Below are 21,527 nucleotides of genomic sequence, written 5' to 3'. Positions count from 1 at the left end.
TGACAAATGCAACTTTTTTGCACTCTCTGTAAGCAACACCATTACATACGAAAACAACTCCCGGTAGTGGGTTTAAAATTTTCTGGTCATACGAACGCAAAATTTCGATTTCAGTGTGACATGTCGCAAAAATGCTACATTATTTTGGACTATCGAAATCACCACGAATAAGGTTGCGGAGAGCGATCAGCGAACATTAAATTTTTGAAATATTTTATTTGCAATATTTGCCCTTGCCATTGCGGATGTCAACTTATTCTCTTTTTAGATACATTCTTTATTAACGTTTTTTCTATTTGCGATATTTTTAATAGGCTTATTTTGACATCCCCAATGTTTATGGAACCCTTTGACTTTTTGTTTGTGACGTGACCTTCTATTATTTAGCCATGTGCCAATTGTGTGATAAATATTTATTCTAAAAAATGTAGACCATATTAGATAATTTTAATAATTGATGACACTTGATAACTCATTCAACGCACATGACAGATGTTGAAGTGACAAAATATATGCGGAAAAAGTTAAGAAACAAAGAAATGAAAAAAAAACACGTACTTATTATGATTATGACATTTTGATGTATCATGTAAATTGCTCATAAGTATTCTATAAGTATTCCGTTAGAAATTCGACTGATCTTTCTCGGGTAATTTCTAACTGTAATGGCAACCCTATCCATTAAAGTGCTTGTACACAAATGTTATACAGAAAAATTGGAGTTTGCCGGCCAGCCATATTAGTTATTTATTTAAGTGTGAAAGAAAAGTGCAAATTGTGATAAGTTTCCCACAAAAGTATTTAAAACTCGATACCCTTCAACAACGTTCGTTCGGGGCCTTCTTTTTAAGGTAAGATTTCTAATTATAATTTTGCCATAAAATCATAAAAATTAACAAACTGACGACAAGAAGGCCAAAATGTCTGAATTTGTAAAAGCTACATATTTATGTATGTGGAGAGGTAGCGTTCCTCGTCAAGCTTCTATAGATGATTAAGCTTGTTACACTTCATAGGATTGATCGCCGCGGTAATGTGCTGGCAACAAACACACAACAAGAAAGCCAAGTTGTCTGATGTTTTTGTTTTAGTAGCCACATATTTACATGTGGAAATAGCGATGTTCGTCAAGCCCGTATAAGTGAGCAAGCTTTTTCCGGTTCATAGGACCGATCGCCGCGATAACGTGATGGTAATTGCTTATTTAACGGCGGCAATAGCTCGCCCTGTCATATGGAGCGTATAGGCACTCAGTATTCAAGCAAGAGATGGTGCCGCTTTCTAAGTTTCACCACTCGATACCGCTGATTGTCCGCGCCTGGATTTGCAGCTACTCCGTATGAAGCAATCCACTAACTGCATCCTGGGGTCGCGCCCGGCAGCTCTTAGCTGAGCTTCTCGTAACAACGCTGAACACCACACAAATTGGAGCATAGAGTTCTACACGTATGGTGTTTATAGCCATTCCGTACCGGGCTACTGTTTGGTTAGAGTGTAAGGCGTTATTTTAAACAGGCTCAGTTTGCTGTAATAGCTTTTCATTTTGTAGATGAATGTTGTTGTAACTACACTTTAATGTGGAGGTAGCGATCCTCGTCAAGCTCCTGTGAGTGAGCAAGCTCGTTTCGGTCCAAAGGACCCATCGCCGTGGGAACAGGTTGGCCATTGGTTACTTAAAGGCGCCAATAACTCGCCTTGTCATATCAAGCATCGTAGACACTCAGTACCGCTGATTGTTCGCGACTGCAGTTACAGCTACAGCTAGCATTCCATATTGTTGTTGTCGATGAAGTCCTTGCCGATGAAGGACTTCATCGGGTCAATCCGGTACGTACAACCGGTTGTCATGGGATTACTTGCTGTTGTTGTAGCAATGTGTTGTGTAATAACTTTCGTCTGCTTGATTCTGTTGAGTATTAAAATCCAGGAACACTGCGACTAAGAAGGTTAGTCGTCACAATCGGGACATACATCTTGCACGTCGATATCAATCCTTGCTCCGTAGGAGTTGAGGCGGCTGCATCTGCCAGAACGTAATTAAGCCGGAGCTACTCTGGTTTGCCGGGCAAGGTCAATGGCCTGGGCTGATTGACGCCACGGCAAATGTATGAGGTGATGGCATGCAAATCAGTTGTTGTGCTATGCAGTCTTCGAAATCCATGCCTGGTGAATGCAAATTCTACAACGAGACTTGAGAGGAGTAGTCCCTCAAGTGTCTTGGCTACTGGTGAGAGAAGGGAGATCTATCTGTACGACTCCCCCTTACTCGGGTCTTTTACAGTTTTCCGTGGAGGGATCACTCTGCCCATCTTCCAGGCATCGGGTACTATAAGAGTGGTCAAATACAGGTTGAGGACAGTCGTAAGGTACTCGACTCCAGGTACATCCAGATTCTTCAGCATCAGTGCAGAGAAGAGAAGGGAGATCTATCTGTACGACTCCCCCTTACTCGGGTCTTTTACAGTTTTCCGTGGCGGGATCACTGCCCATCTTGCAGGCATCGGGTACTATAAGAGTGTTCAAAGACAGGTTGAGGACAGTCGTAAGGTACTCAACTCCAGGTACATCCAGATTCTTCAGCATCAGTGCAGAGATTCCGTCGGGGCCTAACGCCTTGGATGATTTGGCGCCACGGATGACATTCGTTACTTCGCCCACGGTAAATTGTGATGGCTGTCTATCGGCTCGGAGACCACGAATGGCTCTCCTCTTAGCCCTGTCACTCTCGGGATGCACAATAAATTGGCGTTTGAACAACCTAGCGCATATCTTCAGATCAATCACAGCTACATCGCCAAAAGTGATCGTGTCAAAGAGAGAAAGAGATCGTGTCATCTCGTCTACCGAGGTTCGAGAGTGACTTAACAGTAGACCACAGCTTGCCTAAACCGGTGTCTTAGTTACATTGCTTAAAGTGGTCCAGCCACAAATTCCGCTTATGTTCGTTCACTACCAGTTTATTTTCAGATTCAGCTCGCTGATTCTGGGATTAGTGGGGTCCGTGCAATGAATCACGCTCGCCTGCGATTACCATTGCCTGTGCCGGGAAATTGGCCCGATCTTGGGATATTCGACCGGCTGGTACAAAGCGAGCGGTTTAATGATGTCTCGGAATTTCCTCTCGGCAACTAGCACATTCGAGGGGAGTGTCTGTGCACTGAAGCGGCGATTGTTGTTCTCTCTGAAGCCGACCGACGCTATCGGCCTTCCTCTGTTGGATAAACGTCCGGCGCTCAGAGGTTAGGAAGTCGGGTGGTCTTTCGATGGTGAGAATAATGAGGAAGTGGTCTGATCCCAAAAGAAATGACCATTTACCACGGCGTCCTTATTCTCTGTGCAACATGTGTAGCCTTCAAACTGCTCTGCCAAAGTTTTGTCCCACTGGTCGTTACTTAGGGGAAAATGCCATGAAATGTGTTGCACATTAATGTCTCCTAGTACCAGACGATTATGGGCAGACTACTGGCCCACTTATGTCGGGCTTGTAAGCTTAGCCATAAACCGGGTCACAACTACCAACCGGCGGTATGCACACGTATAGCTCTTTCGGCAGTACCGAATGTTATCTCTATACACTCCGTGTTGGGGTCACTAGCGCCAGGCGCAGGTGAGATGGATCTTTACTGCACGGAACGGAGTATCACAAAAGCCAATACCCCATTTCCATTCCTTAAGCGATCCCTACGTAGCACATTGTTTCCGTAACCACTGTGCAGGCTGCAGGTGTTGCTCAGCTTTGTCTCCTGGAAAATTCACTATCTCGTCGATCTTGCCCCGCAGACAATTGCAAGAAACGTACACTTCCCGGCAATGTTGTGGCTGGGGTGCTGCTGTTGCGTATATTGCCAACACGGGAGAGGTCGGAGAGGTCACATTGTCCGACGACGAGGACGCAGAATGCGATGATGACGACGACGATGCTTGTGACCCAATGCTGTCTATGTTTCTCTCGTAGTGACGTAAGGCCAGAGCAAGATCGGAAAAGCACCTAATCCATGCACCGCTTCAATTCATCGACACTGTCCCATTTTTGCAAACCGAACCGAACCAGAGTCCGGGGTTCTTTTCAATACCGGCACGGACCAGAAGTGTGCGGAGAAGGCACTCTGGGATGTGCCTCTCCCATAAGGAAAAAAGAACCAACACGTGTGCTGAGGTGTTTGTTAAATACCATAGCATGTCATTTTTGTCTGAAAACTCGTTTGGTAGAAACATATTCTATTTTAACTGAAGATTAGGTATAAAGCGCCCTTTAACCTGCAAACATATAGCTGTTTACTATCTAGGACCTTCCAGGGATCAGAGGTAGTATGCTTAAGAAGTCGATAGTGGACTTACAACCTTAAATCCAAACATTTCTCAAAATGTATCTTTCTAACCAAGAATTATAAATAAATCACAATAATTTTAACTTTTCCAGCGTACATATAAAAATAAATATATAGTTGCGTTTTATTGTGCTTATGAATACATTAACAATTTTAATTACAGCATAAGTTGTTAGGAGTTAAGAAAGATATTGTTGTAATATCTTACAAATAGACAAACACGAGGGTAAGAAATACGCAAATATTTCTATAGAATTATAAAGCTTGGTTACGAAAATATACAAATGGTCATCTTCTGCTTTTAATTAGTACTATCACAAATGACGAAACAAAAGCCAGCACCCACTCCAGCCATTTTGCATGAAGTAGGCAGGTCAACCATACTGGGCTTTGATCTGTAATGAAAAAAAAATTAAATTTTTTTATATACTATTTTTATAAAATATATTCTCATTTCAAAACAAATTAAGACAGAGTAAAACCAGTAAGGAAAGGCAAAAGACGGGCGGTGCCGACTATATAATACCCTACACCACCTCGTTCATGTAGTACTTTTTATATTTAGAACTTATGAAATAGCAATTTAGAACCTTGTAAGATTTTCCTACCATAGGACAAAAGATTTTCCTACCATCGGATAAAAGATTATATGGGATTTATATCGAAACCTGTGCCAATTTTAATGACATATATGGGGAAATAAAGAAACCATCTCACGCCCAATATTGTAGAGATGTGACCAAAATTGTGGACTTTACTGCCTTAAAAGTCCATATCGGATGAAATACACACATTGGAGCTATATTTAAAATTAGGACTGATTTAAATGAAATTTTGCGCACGTATTTAGACGTCAATTTAAACGTCTCATGCAAAATGGGACGAAAATTGTTGATTCTACAGCCTTAAAAGTCCATAACGGATGAACGATATATATGGAATCTATATCTAAATCTATACCGATTTTTATGAAATTATGCACAGATATGAAGAAGTCAAATAAAGCACCTCATGCAAAATTTTGTAAAGATCGGACCAAAATTGTGGCTTCTACAGCCTTAAAAGGCCAAATCGGATAAAAGCTATATATGCGAGCTATATCTAAATCTGAACCGATTTTTATGAAATTTTGCACATACATTGAGACTTCACAAAAACGACTCCACGCCAAATTTTGTAAAGATCGGACCAAAATTGTGGCTTCTACAGCCTTAAAAGGCCAAATCGGATGAAAGATATATATGCGAGCTATATCTTAATCTGAACCGATTTTTATGAAATTTTTCAGATATGTTAAGATCAGTAACAAAACGGTGTGTGCCAAATTTTGTGCAGATCGGTTGAAAATTGTAGCTACTACGGTCATTTAAGTGCAAATCGGGCGAAACATATATATGGAAGCTATATCTAAATCTTTACCGATTTTTATGAAATTTTGCACACATATGGAGACATCAAATAAAACACCCCATGCCAAATTTTTTAGAGATAGGTAAAAAATTGTGGCTTTTACAGCCTTAAACGGCCATATCGGATGAAAGACATATGTGGGAGCTATATCTAAATCTGGACCGATTTTCATGAAATTTTCCACACATATTAGGACGTCGAATAAAACATCTCGCGCAAAATATTTTAAAGATCGGACTAAAACTGTGGTTTCTACAGTCCATAAAAGTCCATATCGTTTGAAAGATATATGTGGGAGCTATATCTAAATTTCAACCGATTTTTATGAAATTTTGCACACATATGTAGACCTCAAATAAAATACCCAATGCTAAATTTTGTAAAGATTGGGCGAAAATTGTGACTTCTACAGCCTTAAAAAGCCACATCGGATGAAAGATATATATGGAAGCTATATCTAAATCTGAACCGATTTTTTTCAAAATCAATAGCGTTTGTGCTTGGGCCCAAAAAAGTGACATGTACAAAATTTCGTGACAATCGGACCACAAATACGACCTGCAGTTTGATTACAAGAATACATGGACTCACAGACGGACATGGCTAAATCGAATCAGAAAGTGATTCTGAGTCGATCGGTATACTTATAAATTAAAAATAAGTAACAAACAAAATTTGAAAAATTCTGAATTTATAAAGTCATTTTTTATTTTTGATTGTTGGGATTTTCTGACCCACAATGTGGATAAGGAGTCATTGTGTACCTTTTTCATAACTTTAAGGGCGAGTGTCGATTTTGGTTTCTTCTTGGATAGGCGCTAAATCTGATTTTATTTGCCACCGTAGATCAGAAGTTAGCATGTTCGCCTAGGTTCAAATATCAGCGAGAATACTAGAAAAATTTTCGTCGGTGCTGACGAAACTTATGCCATCGTCGTGTCGTAGCCACATTTGCATGTGGAGGTAGCGATTCTCATCAAACATCTATAGGTGACCAAGCTCGTTCCTGTCCGAAGAACAGATCGCCGTGGGCCATCGGTTATTTAAAGTCGCCAATAACTCGTCTTGTCATATCGAGCATCAAGGGCATTTAAACAAAAGCTGGGGCCGCTCAGCCCTCCCTGAGACTCTCCGCTCTATTCCGCCGATTGTCTGTCCGCGACTGCAGTTACAGCTACTCCGTATGGAGCATTCCACTATCAGCAAACTGTGGAAGCGCCTGGTACCTTCCAGCTAAGATACTTGTGATAACGACGAACACCACACTAACATAAAAAAATTCAAAGTTGCAGACTGTGTACTGCTAATAGTTATCCCATGCCGAAGGGTGAGGTATTTACTTTATGTAATCAACCATGCAAACTTCTCTAAGTGGTGTCGCTCTGTGGTAAGCCGTCTGAACTTGGCAATAAAAAGAAGGTCCTTCCTCATTGTGGTGGGGATTTCGCTGTGTTTCGATTTCTTATCCCTAAATTCCACAAATGACTGGCAACCACACAGATAGTTCGCTACCCAGCGAGTCAGACCTGGCTGGAGGGACGTATTGGCGATGTCTTCAAATAGTTTGGCATGGCTGACCGTGTCGAATGCCTTATATAGGTCCAGTACCTAAGGACCGTCCTATCACATGGCCTGGACTGATTGAAGCTACGGCAAATGTGTGAAGTGATGGCGTGCAAAGCAGCTGTTGTGCTATGCAGTCTTCGAAATCCAAGCTGTTGCTCGGCAAATGAAAATTCTTCAACGAGGAGGAGTAGTCCTTCAAGCGTCTTGGCTACTGATGAGAGTAGGGAGATCGGTCTGTACAACTTCCCCTTACTCGAGTCCTTTCCAGGCTACAGTAGCGGGATCACTGCCCATCTTACAGATACCGGGTACTATAAGAGTGTTCAAAGACAGGTTGTGGACGGTTGCAAGGTACTCGGCTCGGGGTTGATTCAGATTCTTCAGCATCAGTGTAGAGATTCCGTCGGGGCACAACGCCTTGAAAGACTTGCCGCCACGGATGACATTTATAACTTAGTCCATGGTAAATTGTGATAGCTGTTCTTCAGCTCGGAGCCCGAAGAACACTGTTGTTAAAACTTAAATGGATTTTGGGAAGGGTATCTTCAAAATATGGTATGGGTGACCGTGTCAAATCACATCCACAGTTCAACCGGTAAGGTTAGATTAGAGAAAAATAGGAGGAATACAGACCGAGATTCGCCACAATACGGTGAATGAAAAGGGGTAGGGAGATCAAAGCACACGACAACGATGGACATTCTTTTTCCGTGAAACACACAACCATAGGGCTTTTGGCATATTGTAACCTACAGCATCACCTCACACCCCAGTTACGTGTAAAAATAGTCTATCCAACCAAGGAACACGTCTAGGGGTGAGCTCACCGACTAAGTGGTATGATCAGCACTTATCTGCGACCCATTCCTGGCTAGCTCGTAAGCTGCCTTCATCGTGGTTCGAACATAGATTCAGATCATTATCTTGCTGCAGCAAAGGTTAGCTCCCATTTGAACATGGCAGTGGCGTTGCGAGGTGTGCTATGGTCCGTGCCGATCGACATAAACCAGGAATTTCAAATATTCATTTCTTCGAGCCTTGGAAGAAAAAAAAACTTCATCATATTTCTGTTACAAGCTGCAATAACGGCAACTGCGCGTTACCAATTATTCGAATACCGACATCGCACACCAGACATGTCTCCATGGTGTTTAATGCAGGCATCTGGCGTGTTGGCTCAACCCTGCAGGGCTCTTAATCCCGGGTTAATACAATGCGTTTCAATCCCATGATAGCCGGTTTTAAGTTCCGGATTGGCCCAATGGAGTTTTTCATCGGTAAGGGCTGCCGACTGAGTGTACAACACACTGCCAGAACAAAAACAACTACCAATCCCATGGCAGCCAGTTGTACGTACCGGATTGCTGAGCTGCCGCCTCAGTGTACAATACACTGCTACAACAACAACAATGCGTCTACCAACGCTCCCACATAAAGCCAAGGCTATGTATGCGTACCAATTCCACCCCACAATGTCTAGACGTTTTTTCTCCCCCTTGGTTAGGGGCGGAGCACTATCTAAAACTCCTTCCGATCGATGGGTCACCGCACCCGGTTGCAATGCAACTCCATATCGAGCTGGCGTTCCACCTGCGGTTTGGGTCCAAACCACAGAAACCACGTTACTCCCCACTGGGCTCTCAGCATAGTCAGGTTGGTTTCGAAATCTCAGGGGCTTTTGACTCCCGTGGCATCAGATTAAGGACTTCGGTCAGACCTCGTAGCCGAAGCTACTGCCAGTCCCACATCAGACAGTAACTCGTTCACAATGAAGTGGCTTCTGGAGAAGTTCACACGGATTTCCACCACTCCAATAACACATGTTTTGCTTGTAGCCACAGCCGGAAATGTGAAAATGAATCTCGTCACTGGAAAAAACTACGTTGCTTAGAAACAAGTAAGCGGTCGTTAGAAAAGAAGCTCTCGACTGCGAAGACCCCTTCCCCTAGACCAGAGCATGATGGCAACGGACTGGAGAGAGAATCAAACTTGGGGACTTTCCCTTTCAGATGCACCCCTTCTCGACCCCCTCCGCGCCAGCTCGGGACTTTTTTGTATAATATTAAGAACCTTTTTTGTTTTTATTTTTTTTTCTTATGGGTATTAATTTTTACTCGAAATATATGCCAAATCGTGTCCCATTTCATTAAATTTTTTGTTCTTCCCTCTTAAAAATGGTTATAAGGCTTACACTGTCTTACATTAAACTTGACAAATATATTCAGGCATTACTTACTGATTACTCGTTGAATCATTCCCACAATTTCCATGCTCATTCCAACCCCATGTTAGAATATCACCATCTTTGGTCATTAATAGGCCATGCTCCGAGCCCATGTGTATCTCTTTGGGTAATAAGGCACTAGACAACTTCAGTTCCATGGGTGTTGGATGGTTTTCAGTATATGCACCCAGACCTAACTGGCCATAGCAATTACGGCCCCACATCAAAATACGTAAATCTTTCAGCATTACCGCATTATGCGTCCAACCCGTGGCAATTTGTACAATTTCCTCATCGAACTGAAAGGCATTACATTGGCCAAATTTATTATCACCCATTACAAGAATTCTCCTCGATGGGGCATTATTCTCTGCCTGATCTTCTGCGGGTGCTAGGTGCATCATCAAATGATTTTGACCACTCGAAATGTTCTGAATACGCAATTCGGAACTCAAGCGTGGCAAGAGTTTTGCTATCATTGCACATTGACTAATTTTGACAATATTCAGCTCTTCTGGGCAATTATCAGAAGTTCTTAGGCGTCCATAAATGTATATTTTTGAGTCGTCCGTTAAAACTGCAGTGTGGCGCATACCAAAGCTAATGCGCACGGGAGTATCATTGCGAGGTAATTGCATATGAAAAGGTTTACGAATTGAGGTGAAACCGCGTTGACAAATGCCCAATTGTTGAAAGGCATTTGAACCCCAAACGTATAACTTACGAGACATTGTTATACAACCAGATATGTCCCAGCCGCAGGCAATAATATCCACGGGAACATCCTGAAAGTTTGATATGAATTATTAGAGCATCCCTCACTAGCCGTAAAATGTCTTCAACTTACCTCGAAAAACTTTCCCGGTATCACTTTGAATTCGTTGACACATTCCCTTATTGAATCTAGGCCCAGTTGACCACGATTATTCCAGCCGCATGCATGGACTTGCCCACATGCATCCAAAACCAAAACATGGCCTCCGCCACCCCTAATCGAGCGTACACTTAACGGTGTGAATGAGCATTTCCTTAATCGCTGCGGTGTCGTGCACATTTCCGATTCATGACCAAGGCCAAGTTGGCCATGCGAATTGGCGCCCTGCAAAAAGAAAAGCCATAAATAAAATGGGAAAAACAAAATGTAACCCAAAAGGAAGTCATATTGTAATTGAGTAGTTCATCCACTCACTTAGACCACATGCATTGGCCAGTATAGCACACAGTTAAAGTGCGTCCATTTTCCGAACATGACAAGTTCGAGTGTAAAGTTTATTACCCATTAAATTAATTTGCATTGCAAATGCTATGGATATTTTGCGTAAGTGGATTTTAATGTAAAAAATTTTAAAACGTGGGTCACAAAATGATTGCCTTAAAGGCTCAATTCAATATTGAAGGGAAGAAGCAGATTGACACGATAGAGTCTTTGAACTGCATTTATCATTGGTCGGGATGGTGGGGTGAAACCGGTGTCTGGACCTTACTATTTAAATGCAATAGTCTATGGGGCAAGGTCGAAAAAATCGAGGACTTTATGAGTAGAAGCTTTAAAATGGTCGCCAGAGACATAGCTCACTAACAGCTGCAACTTGCACAGTTGTCACGTCAGGATCGCATACGACGTGGCCTCGCATCCACTGATTTCTTAGTACATATTTTCATGCTGTACAAGCCAAACAATTCTATATTGAATGTATGAGGGCAGCAGTCAAGCCTGCAACTGCCGAGATAGAGTTCAACAATGTCTGTATACCGCCATCGTAGCGCAGCCCGCCATGGGATAGCTGTGAGCACCACACAGGCTGGAACATTGAGGTCAAATCTGTTTGATGCTCATTGCTGTCACGAAAAGCTTAACTGCGACCTACCGTTCGCCCCCACAGGTTGCGGACAGTGGAATGCTCCATACGGAGTAGTTGCAACGGCAGTCGCGGATTCACCTTGTCATTTGGAGCATCATAGGCATTTAAGCAAAAGCTGATGCCACCTTCTCTATATGGAGCATTCCACTATCCGCAACCTATGATAACGATGAACACCACACAGATAAGAGCCGAAGATTCCAGACCGTGTGGTGCTCAAAGTTATCCCATGCCGGGTCGCCGACATATACTTCCACGAAGGGACTGTAGCGTTGGACCGCGATGTGGAATTTAGGAAAATGCCAAGCACAGTAGAGTCGAACAGGGAGCCAAAGAAATCCCACAAAATCTTTTAGCTTATTATTTACTCCATGAACAGCGGACGTATGCCGACAGCTGAATGTTAAAATCGTTAGCGTAAAGATTCCGTTTTGTCATACTTCAGTTGGACAGCCTTGTAAAGTTTTCCGAACATGCTACTGCAATTTGTGGTCCTCAAAATCCTCAAACCAATGACCTATAGCATTGGGAAGCAGAAAAGGACACTCTGTTGACTTAAAAATTGTCGCTTAGTTGTAACCTATGGACACGAAACCATCGCCAGCGACATTGTTGCTAGATCTTCATGATGTAAAGCGCGAGGTTGAGAAAGATCAGGGTGGTCTATGATCTTTGGTTTATGAATTCTCAACAACTCACCGAGCACTACAAGTCAAGTCACAATAGCTAGTGGAAATTCCGAAGCATCATTAACGCAGCAGCCGTTCTCTTTATACCAGGCTGTCCTGGTATAAGGAGAACGGCCCCAAGTGCGGCCCAATTTTTCCGACAAGGCAGTGGTACTCGTAGACGAGAGTAATGACATTCATAGCACGGACTCCACTAACCCCAGAATCAGCGGTCTGAATCTGGAAATAAACAGGGTAATCAACGAATATAAGTGGAATTTGTGGGTGAAACACTTGGAGCATTGTAACTTAGGAACCAATTTAGGCAAGCTGTGGTTTACTGTTAAGTCACTCTCGAACCCCGGTAGACGTGAAGACAGGTAAGTGGTAAGTTATGCAGGGCCAGTGCGGTGTCGTCAGATCTGTGACATGTAGTGGAATAATATTCAGAACTGCGGTGGGCTGTCTCCTCATTTCTCACGTGGACACCACCTCCATCAGTGGACAAAAATCCAATCCGTGCGAAGACACGGATCTGGGCTGTTATCGCAGTGGCCATCCAAATCATCAACTTGTGAATAGATATCCACCGCCCAGAAGTCTTAAGGTACATGATCTAGAGCGTGAGGTTCAGCGCTACAAGAGAGAACCTCTAAATCAAGCGGCTTATCAAGGGCGTCTAGCCAACATTCATGCAGACACGGTAGCTAATGCGGTAAATAGCTTCCGGGTGAATGTCGTCCTTGGAGAAAGACCGGCTCCCATTGCATCCGAAGAAATTGACCTCCCAGAGTAATTCTGGCTCAATTACGTCCCGGCAGATACAGCCGACTCAATTCCTACTGAGCAAGGATTGATGCCGACGTGCAAGATGTATATTCCGATTGTGACCAGGGACCACATGATACATGTCACCTGTTTAATTGCCTACCCAGACCCACTCGACCCAGACCCAGATCCCTCTATACGCACCCCATCTTAGTCGCAGAGTTCTTGGATCTTGACACTCAACATAATCAAACAGATCAATTTGGTATCACTTCCAACAACTGTACTGAGTATAGTTGAAATCAGTCTATAACCTGAAATAGCTGCCATGTAAACCGATCTTGGGTCATGACTTCTTGAGCCATTGGAGGTCGCACTTCTTCTCCGATATGAAATTATGCATGAAGTTGTTTATTATGACTTCCAACAACTGTGTTAAGTATGGTTCAAATCGGTCTATAACTTGATATAGCTGCTATCTTCTTCTTAAGTCTCTAGAGGGCGCAATTCTTACCCGATTTTGCTGAAATTTTGTACAGCGGTCTTAATCGATCTTTATTCTGATACAGCTCCGATTCTGCTTCTTGAGCTCCTACAAGGCGCAATTCTTATCCGAATGGACTGAAATATAAAACAACTTCTACTAAGGCCTTCAACATTCAATCCACTTATGATCCGAATTGGACTATAACTTGATATATCTCCAATAGCATAACAATTCTTATCTATAATTCTTTATTTCCCTAAAAAGAGATATCGCGCAAAGAACTCGACAAATGCGGTCCATGGTGGAGGGTATATAAGATTCGGCCCGGCCGAACTTAGCACGCTCTTACTTGTTTTTATAGCCACCACCGAAGGATGGGGGTATATTCGTTTGCAACACATCGAAATATCCATTTGCAACCCTATTAAGTATATATATTCTTGATCAGCGTAAAAATCTAAGACGAACTAGCCATGTCCGTCCGTCTGTCTGATGAAATCACGCTACAGTCTTTAAAAATTGAGATATTGAGCAGAAACTTTGCACAGATTCTTTTTTTTTTTTTGTCCATAAGCAGGTTAAGTTCGAAGATGGGCTATATCGGACTATATCTTGATATCGCCCCCATATAGACCGATCCGCCGATTTGGGGTCTTAGATCCATAAAATACACATTTTTTATCCGATTTTGCTGAAATTTGGGTCAATGAGTTGTCTTAGGCCCTTCAATATAAAAGGCGCATTTATTTTCCAATTTCGCCGAAATTTGGGACAATGAGTTGTGTTAAGCCCTTTCACATTCTTCTTCAATTTGGCTCATATCGGTCCAGATTTGGATATAGCTGTCATATATACCGATCTCTCGATTTAAGGTTTTGGGCCTATAAAAGGCGCATTTATTTTCCGATTTCGCCGAAATTTGGGACAATGAGTTGTATTAGGCCCTTTGATAACCCTCTTCAATTTGGCCCAAATCGGTCCAGATTTGGATATAGCTGCCATATAGAACAATCTCTCGATTTAAGGTTTTGGGCCTATAAAAGGCGCATTAATTGTCCGATTTCGCCGAAATTTGGGACAGTGAGATGTGTTAAGCCCTTTAACATTCTTCTTCAATTTGGCTCATATCGGTCCAGATTTGGATATAGCTGTCATATAGACCGATCTCTCGATTTAAGGTTTTGGGCCTATAAAAGGCGCATTTATTTTTCGATTTCGCCGAAATTTGGGACAATGAGTTGTGTTAAGCCCTTTAACATTCTTCTTCAATTTGGCTCATATCGGTCCAGATTTGGATATAGCTGTCATATATACCGATCTCTCGATTTAAGGTTTTGGGCCTATAAAAGGCGCATTTATTGTCCGATTTCGCCGAAATTTGGGACAATGAGTTGTATTAGGCCCTTTGATAACCCTCTTCAATTTGGCCCAAATCGGTCCAGATTTGGATATAGCTGCCATATAGACCGATCTCTCGACTTAAAGTTTTGGGCCTATAAAAGGCGCATTTATTGTCCGACTTCGCCGAAATTTGGGACAGTGAGTTGTGTTAAGCCCTTCAACCTTCTTCTTCAATTTGGCCCAAATCGGACCAGATTTTGATATTGCTGCCATATAGACCGATCTCTCGATTTAGGGTTTTGGGCCCATAAAAGGCGCATTTGTTTTCCGATTTTGCCGAAATTTGGGACAGTGAGTTGTGTTAGGCCCTTTAACATCCTTCCTCAATTTGGCCCAGATCGGTTCAGATTTGGATATAGCTGCCATATAGACCAATCTATCGATTTAAAGTCTTGGCCACATCAAAGGCACATTTGTAATCCAATTTCGCTGAAATTTGACATGTTGACTTATGCGAGGCTTTTCAACATCCGTGTCGTATATGGTTCCGCTCGAGCTATATTTGTATATGGCTCATCGCTGAACAAAATTTGTCAAAACTTGAACACATTTCGAACCGAACACTGATTTTGGTAATAAAATTCAATGATTTGCAAGCGTTGCTCGTTAGTAAGTCTATTCATGATGAAATGTCAAAGCATACTGAGCATCTTTCTCTTTGACACCATGTCTGAAATCCCACGTGATCTGTCAAATACTAATGCATGAAAATCCTAACCTCAAAAAAATCACCCTTTACAACAATGACAATGACAATGAACAATGACTTGTACTTATTAGATCACGCAACGTCCATGTCGAATTTGGTTTAAATCGGACCATATTTCGTTATAACTGCTATGGGGGCATAAATTATGCATTTTTCACCGGATTATGACGAAAGGTGGTTTACATATATACCCGAGGTGGTGGATATCCAAAGTTCGGTCCGGCCGAACTTAACGTCTTTTTATTTTACTTTTTTTTAAATAACAGAAATGTCGAAAGTAATTTACTTTTAAGTTTGAAGTGATAATTATTTTAACTATTCCCTTCCAAGCTTTTTAAGCATTATTGTGGAGCTTCTGTTGGGTTATGAAGATTGCTTTCCCCAATACCCCTAATATACAAAATCCTTTACATAAAAGGCAAAAGAGATTGACTTCTTCTTTTGTAAGAATGCATATAACTTCACTGTCTTATAATTTACCTGTGTGTTTCGGCCATTATTGGCCATAGAATTGCATTAGGTCTTGTTTAATTGTTTCAACTTACCCATGCATAAACGGACATATCCTGGATTTTTGTTCAATGGTTTGCGTGCTATCAAAGTATTCTTCCAATGCAGCTAACATGCACAAAAAGTTCGCACACAAGTAAATAGCAAAAAATTCAACCCTTTTTTACGAAATCAGAATTTGCTATTGCAACCACCAGTTGCCGGTTTTCCTTCTTCAGATTTTTTACACTTGCACTTGCCGACTATTGTTGTTAGCATTAAATTGTGGTAATTTCCGTTTTATATTATTTTTGGTATGACTTTGTTGTTGGGGGTTTTCTAAACCCATTTAAAATTTTCTCAGGTTTAATTTTCTTTTCGTGTTTTTGTTCGAACTTGACTTGTTTTTCATGCGACGGGTGTCGTGCAACTGCAGGATGTCATTGTGTGCCTTGGCTTTTTAAATAAAATATTCTGCTCCAACACTGCTCTCTGCTGCATTCTCATGGGCGGAGTTGCTAGTTACTGCGGTAATTTATATTTTTAGGTGTTGGTATATTCTGAAAGAAAAGAATTCGACTGTTTAGAATTGCACTGGGATTGGAGTAAAATGTGAAAATAATGATGTCAATGGAAGGAGTGTTCTAAGGGACGGCCATCACTAAACATTTAAATAACTAATTTATAGTTTTAAAATTGTGTGTATATAAATTGATTACATACACCTATATTTAAATGCATTAGGGGTCAAATTTGTTACTTGGTAAACTGAGTTTGGAATTTTTTCGCGCGTAGTTTAAAGGAGTTGAACATTGTGTTTCCACTGCCTGGAATAACCTAATGGAACTTAGTACATATAAGTAAACAGCCATCATGAAGGTTACCTTGGCGTAGAGGTTAACATGCCCTCTGTGACGCTAAACACGGTGAGAACATCAGATAATTTTTATAGCGGCAATTGTCCCCTTGCTTATACAGGCGAAATTTCCCACTTATTCAGCCAAGAGTGCCTAAAGGCTCGCGCCAACAAATAGGACTTTTCTGCCTTTCCTGCACAAAAATCTCCGTTCATTAAATCCCAATCATAGCAACACCAGCCCATTTTTTGGGTGGAATCAAATCCTTTGAGAAGCACAAAACATTAAAAATTTTTCGAATACAACGTAGTTTTTAAAATTCTGGAAGTGGCTTAGCCCTGCCTCCAGAGGCTATTTTCACAAACGATAATTGATATTACCATTTTCGTGATTGAAGTATTGGGTTGCCCAAAAAGTAATTGCGGATTTTTTAAAAGAAAGTAAATGCATTTTTAATAAAGCTTGGAATGAACTTTAATCAAATATACTTTTTTTAAACTTTTTTCTAAAGCAAGCTAAAAGTAACAGCTGATAACAGAGTGAAGAAAGAATGCAATTACAGAGTCACAAGCTGTGAAAAAATTTGTCAACGCCGACTATATAAAAAATCCGCAATTACTTTTTGGGCAACTCAATAGTTTCAAATAAAAAATTAATTGCATCAATTAATTTCGAGATTGAAACCGATAATTATTTTTTTTCTGTTAAGACAGCTCAAAGAAATTACCGATTGGAAAAAATTTATTATTTCCCTAAGGGAAATGGGACAGGTCCCAAACCTGTCACGGGCTAGGTCCTATGATGATAGATGATGCCAGTTCAGGTCCTCTTACATGGAAAAAACCTATCACTTTTATAAGGGTTTATCGCTCGAGGTGACGAATTGCCACCATTCTAACACCGTCGGATAAGTCCTGGGACAACGCCTTTAAAAGACTTCTTTGCAGGAGCTTCATGATCCATTTTGACAATATGACCTAGCCAAGGCAGGCGTTGTATTTTGATACGTGTAACTATGCTATCGTCGTCATACAGCTCATACAGCTCGTGGTTCATGTGACGCCTATATTCTCCATTAATGCAAACCGGTTCATATATATTTTACGAAGAACCTTTCTCTCAAACACTCCAAGCACTGCCTCGTCTGCTTTCACAAGTACTAATGCCTCAGAACCATATAACAACGCGGGTAGTATCAGTGTCTTGTGTAATCTTCGTCTGTCAATAAGTGACCTTGTTTCTAAACCGCTTACTTAATCCAAAGTAACATTTGTTTGCCAGTATTATTCCTCGTTTTATTTCAAAAGTGGTGTCATTCGTTTCGGTTACGTCGGTGCCGAGGTACATAAAGTTACTCACTATCTCAAAGTTGTGGTTTCCAACTTTCTCCATTTTGTTAATCTGATCGGTTGTACAAGGCGTTTTGGGAGTCTATACCATCCATTTCGTTTATTTCCATTTACTGCCCTGTCCATTTTAACTGACTCTTTTGATTCTTTCAAAGGCTGCAGTTGCCACTTCCGGTGTCCGAACTAAGATATCGATGTCGTCGGCATAGGCGAGTAGCATGTGTTCTCTTGTGAGTATTGTGCCATATCTATTCGCATCTGCATCTCGTATAATCTTCTCCAGCTGGATATTGATCTCTCACACGATAGGGTGTTTCCTTGTCTGAAACCTCGTTTGATATTAAATTGTTCCAAGAGGTTCTTTCCTATTCTTACTGAGGAACGCGTATGCATCAGCAAGGATCTAGGGATACCAAACTCGGTATGGCTTGAAATACCTTTGAACGTAGAGGGGTATCAAAAGCGGTTTTATAGTCAACAAAAAGATGGTAGGGGTTGATTTGTCCTTCCCGCGTGTTTTCCAGGATTTGGCGCAGTGTGAATATCTGGTGGATTTACCTAAAGCAGCATTGATAGGGCCCAATTATCTCATTGCCTTCAGGTTTTAATATTTCACATATTACGCTCGAGGGTATCTTGTATGCGATTGGGAGGAGACTTATTCTTCTGTAGTTGGCGGCACATTCCGTCTTGTCTCCTTTCTTGTGTACGGGACATAGTATGCTGAGGTTCCAATCATCGGGTCTGCGCTCTTCTAGCTAGATTGCGCACACAAGCTGATGGATGCGGCTTATAAGCGTGTCGCCTCCGGTCTTAAATAGTTCAGCGGGTAACCCGTCGGTTTCTGCTTTCGGGTCACTCATACTTGGACCTCATTCTGGCTAGGAGGTTTATATACCATCATCTGGGATTGGTTCTGCGGTGTCATCTACGCTGCCAACGTCGGACACTAGCAGTTGGGTAAAATGATCTTTCCATATCCTCAGCATGCTATCTGCGTCAGTTACCAGATCTCCTTCTTTGTCGCTGCAGGAGGGTGGATGTGCCTACAACAAAGCCAACGGTTTAATGCAGGCACAGAAGAAATTGACCTTCCCCGGAAAACCAGAGTAGTTTTGGCTCAATTACGTTTCGGCAGATGCAGCCGCCTCAATTCTTACAGAGCACGGTTTGATGCAGACGTGCAAGTTGTATGTCCCGATTGTGACCAGGGACCACCCGACACACGTCACCTGTTTAACTGTCAAGCCAGACCCACTCAACTCAGATCCAGATCCCTCTGTACGCAACCCATCTTAGTCACATTTCCTGAATCTGGACACTCAACAGAATCAAGCAGAAGAAAGATAGAACACAACAAACTGATACAACAATAATAAATTACGCAGCGCCACCATGGGCTAAAGGAGTGAGCAATACGCAGTGGAGAAACCTGCAGATCTGTCAAAACACAACTTTAAGAATCACGGGTTGCTTCCAAATCATCACGGGTTGCTTCCAAATGATAAACATCGACCATCTACACGAGTAGACCATGATCTTTAAAATTAAAAACGTAAGCTTCACTCTGAACAGTTTCTTCCGAGCTGTTATTAGAGAGATCAACCGAATTTCCGAATCTCACCAAGCTGGAACCGCTTCCTAGACATATTAGGATAAATATCTGTATATTTTGTAACGCGATCCGACAACAACTCACCAATCCACTTACAACCCCGCCTGCAGAATATTCACCAGAATGCTGTAGCCAGTGTACGACTCCATCGTACTAGCCCAAAAAAAGTGCTTGGTCGACATCCTGCGCCCATTTCAGATGGCGAGAAAGATCTGCCTAGAAAAACCAAAGCTATTCTGTTCCAATTAAGATCTGGATAGTGTAGCAAAATAAACGCGCAACTCTCAATGTTAGACGATGCCATATTTAATATCAGCCCTGTATGCAACAAAGAACCCCATGACACTAACCAACAATTGAAGCATCAAATTCCTGGAGTTAGATTTGGAGACTATAGCGGAGTTAGAATAAGCTCAGAATAGAGGGTACGAATATTAAACCATCCCATGCCGCTATAGTCGTACATCAAGCCAGTAATTGACTTGTTGTGCATTCTAAATTCTAAATAGTAACCTCGAAAAGGAAATCGAAGTCAGGAATTCCAAATCCTTGATTTTTCTACACCATGCCCCTACTTCGGTTTATGTCTGGTATTGTATCCCCACCAGTGTCCAGTACCGGTGTCTGTAGCCGTGAATGCCGGCAATGACATAGGAAATGCTGGAAAGTTTCACCATCTTTCCCACATTTGCCTAACCGATAATTGCATAAGTGGGCTAATAGTCCTATGTATCTCGTTAGGATATCGAAAGCTATTCTGATCTTTTCAGTAATAGCCTCGTCTTCTCACGATCCTGATCTCCCCATAGGATTGTCGTCGTTCTACCGACCACTTTGCTATTCCACAGAGCTACATGTGTGTTCGTCACCCACTGCGTCGATTCATTTCCCCTTACTTCTCTGCCATTAGATGAGTTATAAGGGTAATAATAATCAATAAGGTCACGAACAGTCTGGGAGTGTAAAAAAAAGATCAAAAAGCCTTCTCCGAGGATGGCACCCACCTACACATTTATAGCTCTACAAGATTTCTGAATTTGAAAAAAACCAAAATTAAAAAACACTATAAAAACTTAAGATTATATTTAATTTACCATCCACAACAAGGGGGTTATCGAGCTTTAAGACAAAATGTTAGCGCGTAAATTATTCTCACCTTCACTTACTACTTACCTCTTAGCTATGTTTCATTTCATTTGTAAATAACTATAGTGATGTCGACAGTTTTTAGCTTTGATATCTTTGAGATATTTAAGTTCTTATCTAAAAGTCTAAAATTAATTTAAAAAATCCAAAGAAGCATGCGAAGTGATGAAGAAGTAAATAAAACACATTAACATATCAGCTGTTTTCTGTTTACGGCAAGTTGTTGCTATTGTACCATATGTTTTATCGCTTAAGGCATGTTGTTTAATGGAATCACCTAAATGAAGGCGTCGAGCAGAACGTGCACTTGCTAACAAACTACTTATCGTTCAATCTATGTATATGTTTGCAATGCAGCAGTAAAAGAAAAACACAAGAGATGGCGCTGTTAACTGTTATAATCAAACGTACAGAAAGAAGGCCACGAAAAAATGTTTTACACTGTGAACAGTTATGTCTGTTTTGTTTCAAGTAGTAGTCGTTTGGGTTGTCGTGCCACGCATGAGCCTTGGTGTTGTTTTACCCACACTTGTATATGGCAGCGATCCTCATCAAGCTCATTGGGTGAGCCAGATTGTTCCGGTCCTGTTGCCGCGGGAATGTTATGGCCACTGGTTATTTAAAGGCGTCATTTCGAGCATCATAGGC

General features: G+C 41.6%; 1 protein-coding gene across 1 annotated transcript; it reads right to left on the bottom strand.

The window, feature by feature from the left end:
* Positions 1 to 4,433: 4,433 nt before the first annotated feature.
* On the bottom strand, positions 4,434 to 21,042 carry LOC106088348 (secretion-regulating guanine nucleotide exchange factor). Its single transcript, XM_059366033.1, has 5 exons — positions 20,907 to 21,042; positions 15,969 to 16,472; positions 10,376 to 10,627; positions 9,541 to 10,313; positions 4,434 to 4,723 (listed from the first exon to the last, which is right to left on the bottom strand). The coding sequence occupies exons 2-5, from the start codon at positions 15,984 to 15,986 to the stop codon at positions 4,630 to 4,632; spliced, it is 1,137 nt and encodes a 378-aa protein (XP_059222016.1). The 5' UTR covers positions 15,987 to 16,472; positions 20,907 to 21,042; the 3' UTR covers positions 4,434 to 4,629.
* Positions 21,043 to 21,527: the final 485 nt, after the last annotated feature.

Source organism: Stomoxys calcitrans, chromosome 3, assembly GCF_963082655.1.
Source record: "Stomoxys calcitrans chromosome 3, idStoCalc2.1, whole genome shotgun sequence".
Taxonomy (NCBI): Eukaryota; Metazoa; Arthropoda; class Insecta; order Diptera; family Muscidae; genus Stomoxys; species Stomoxys calcitrans.
Note: the sequence above shows the minus strand (reverse complement) of the source record. Positions and strands in the feature narration are given on the sequence as shown.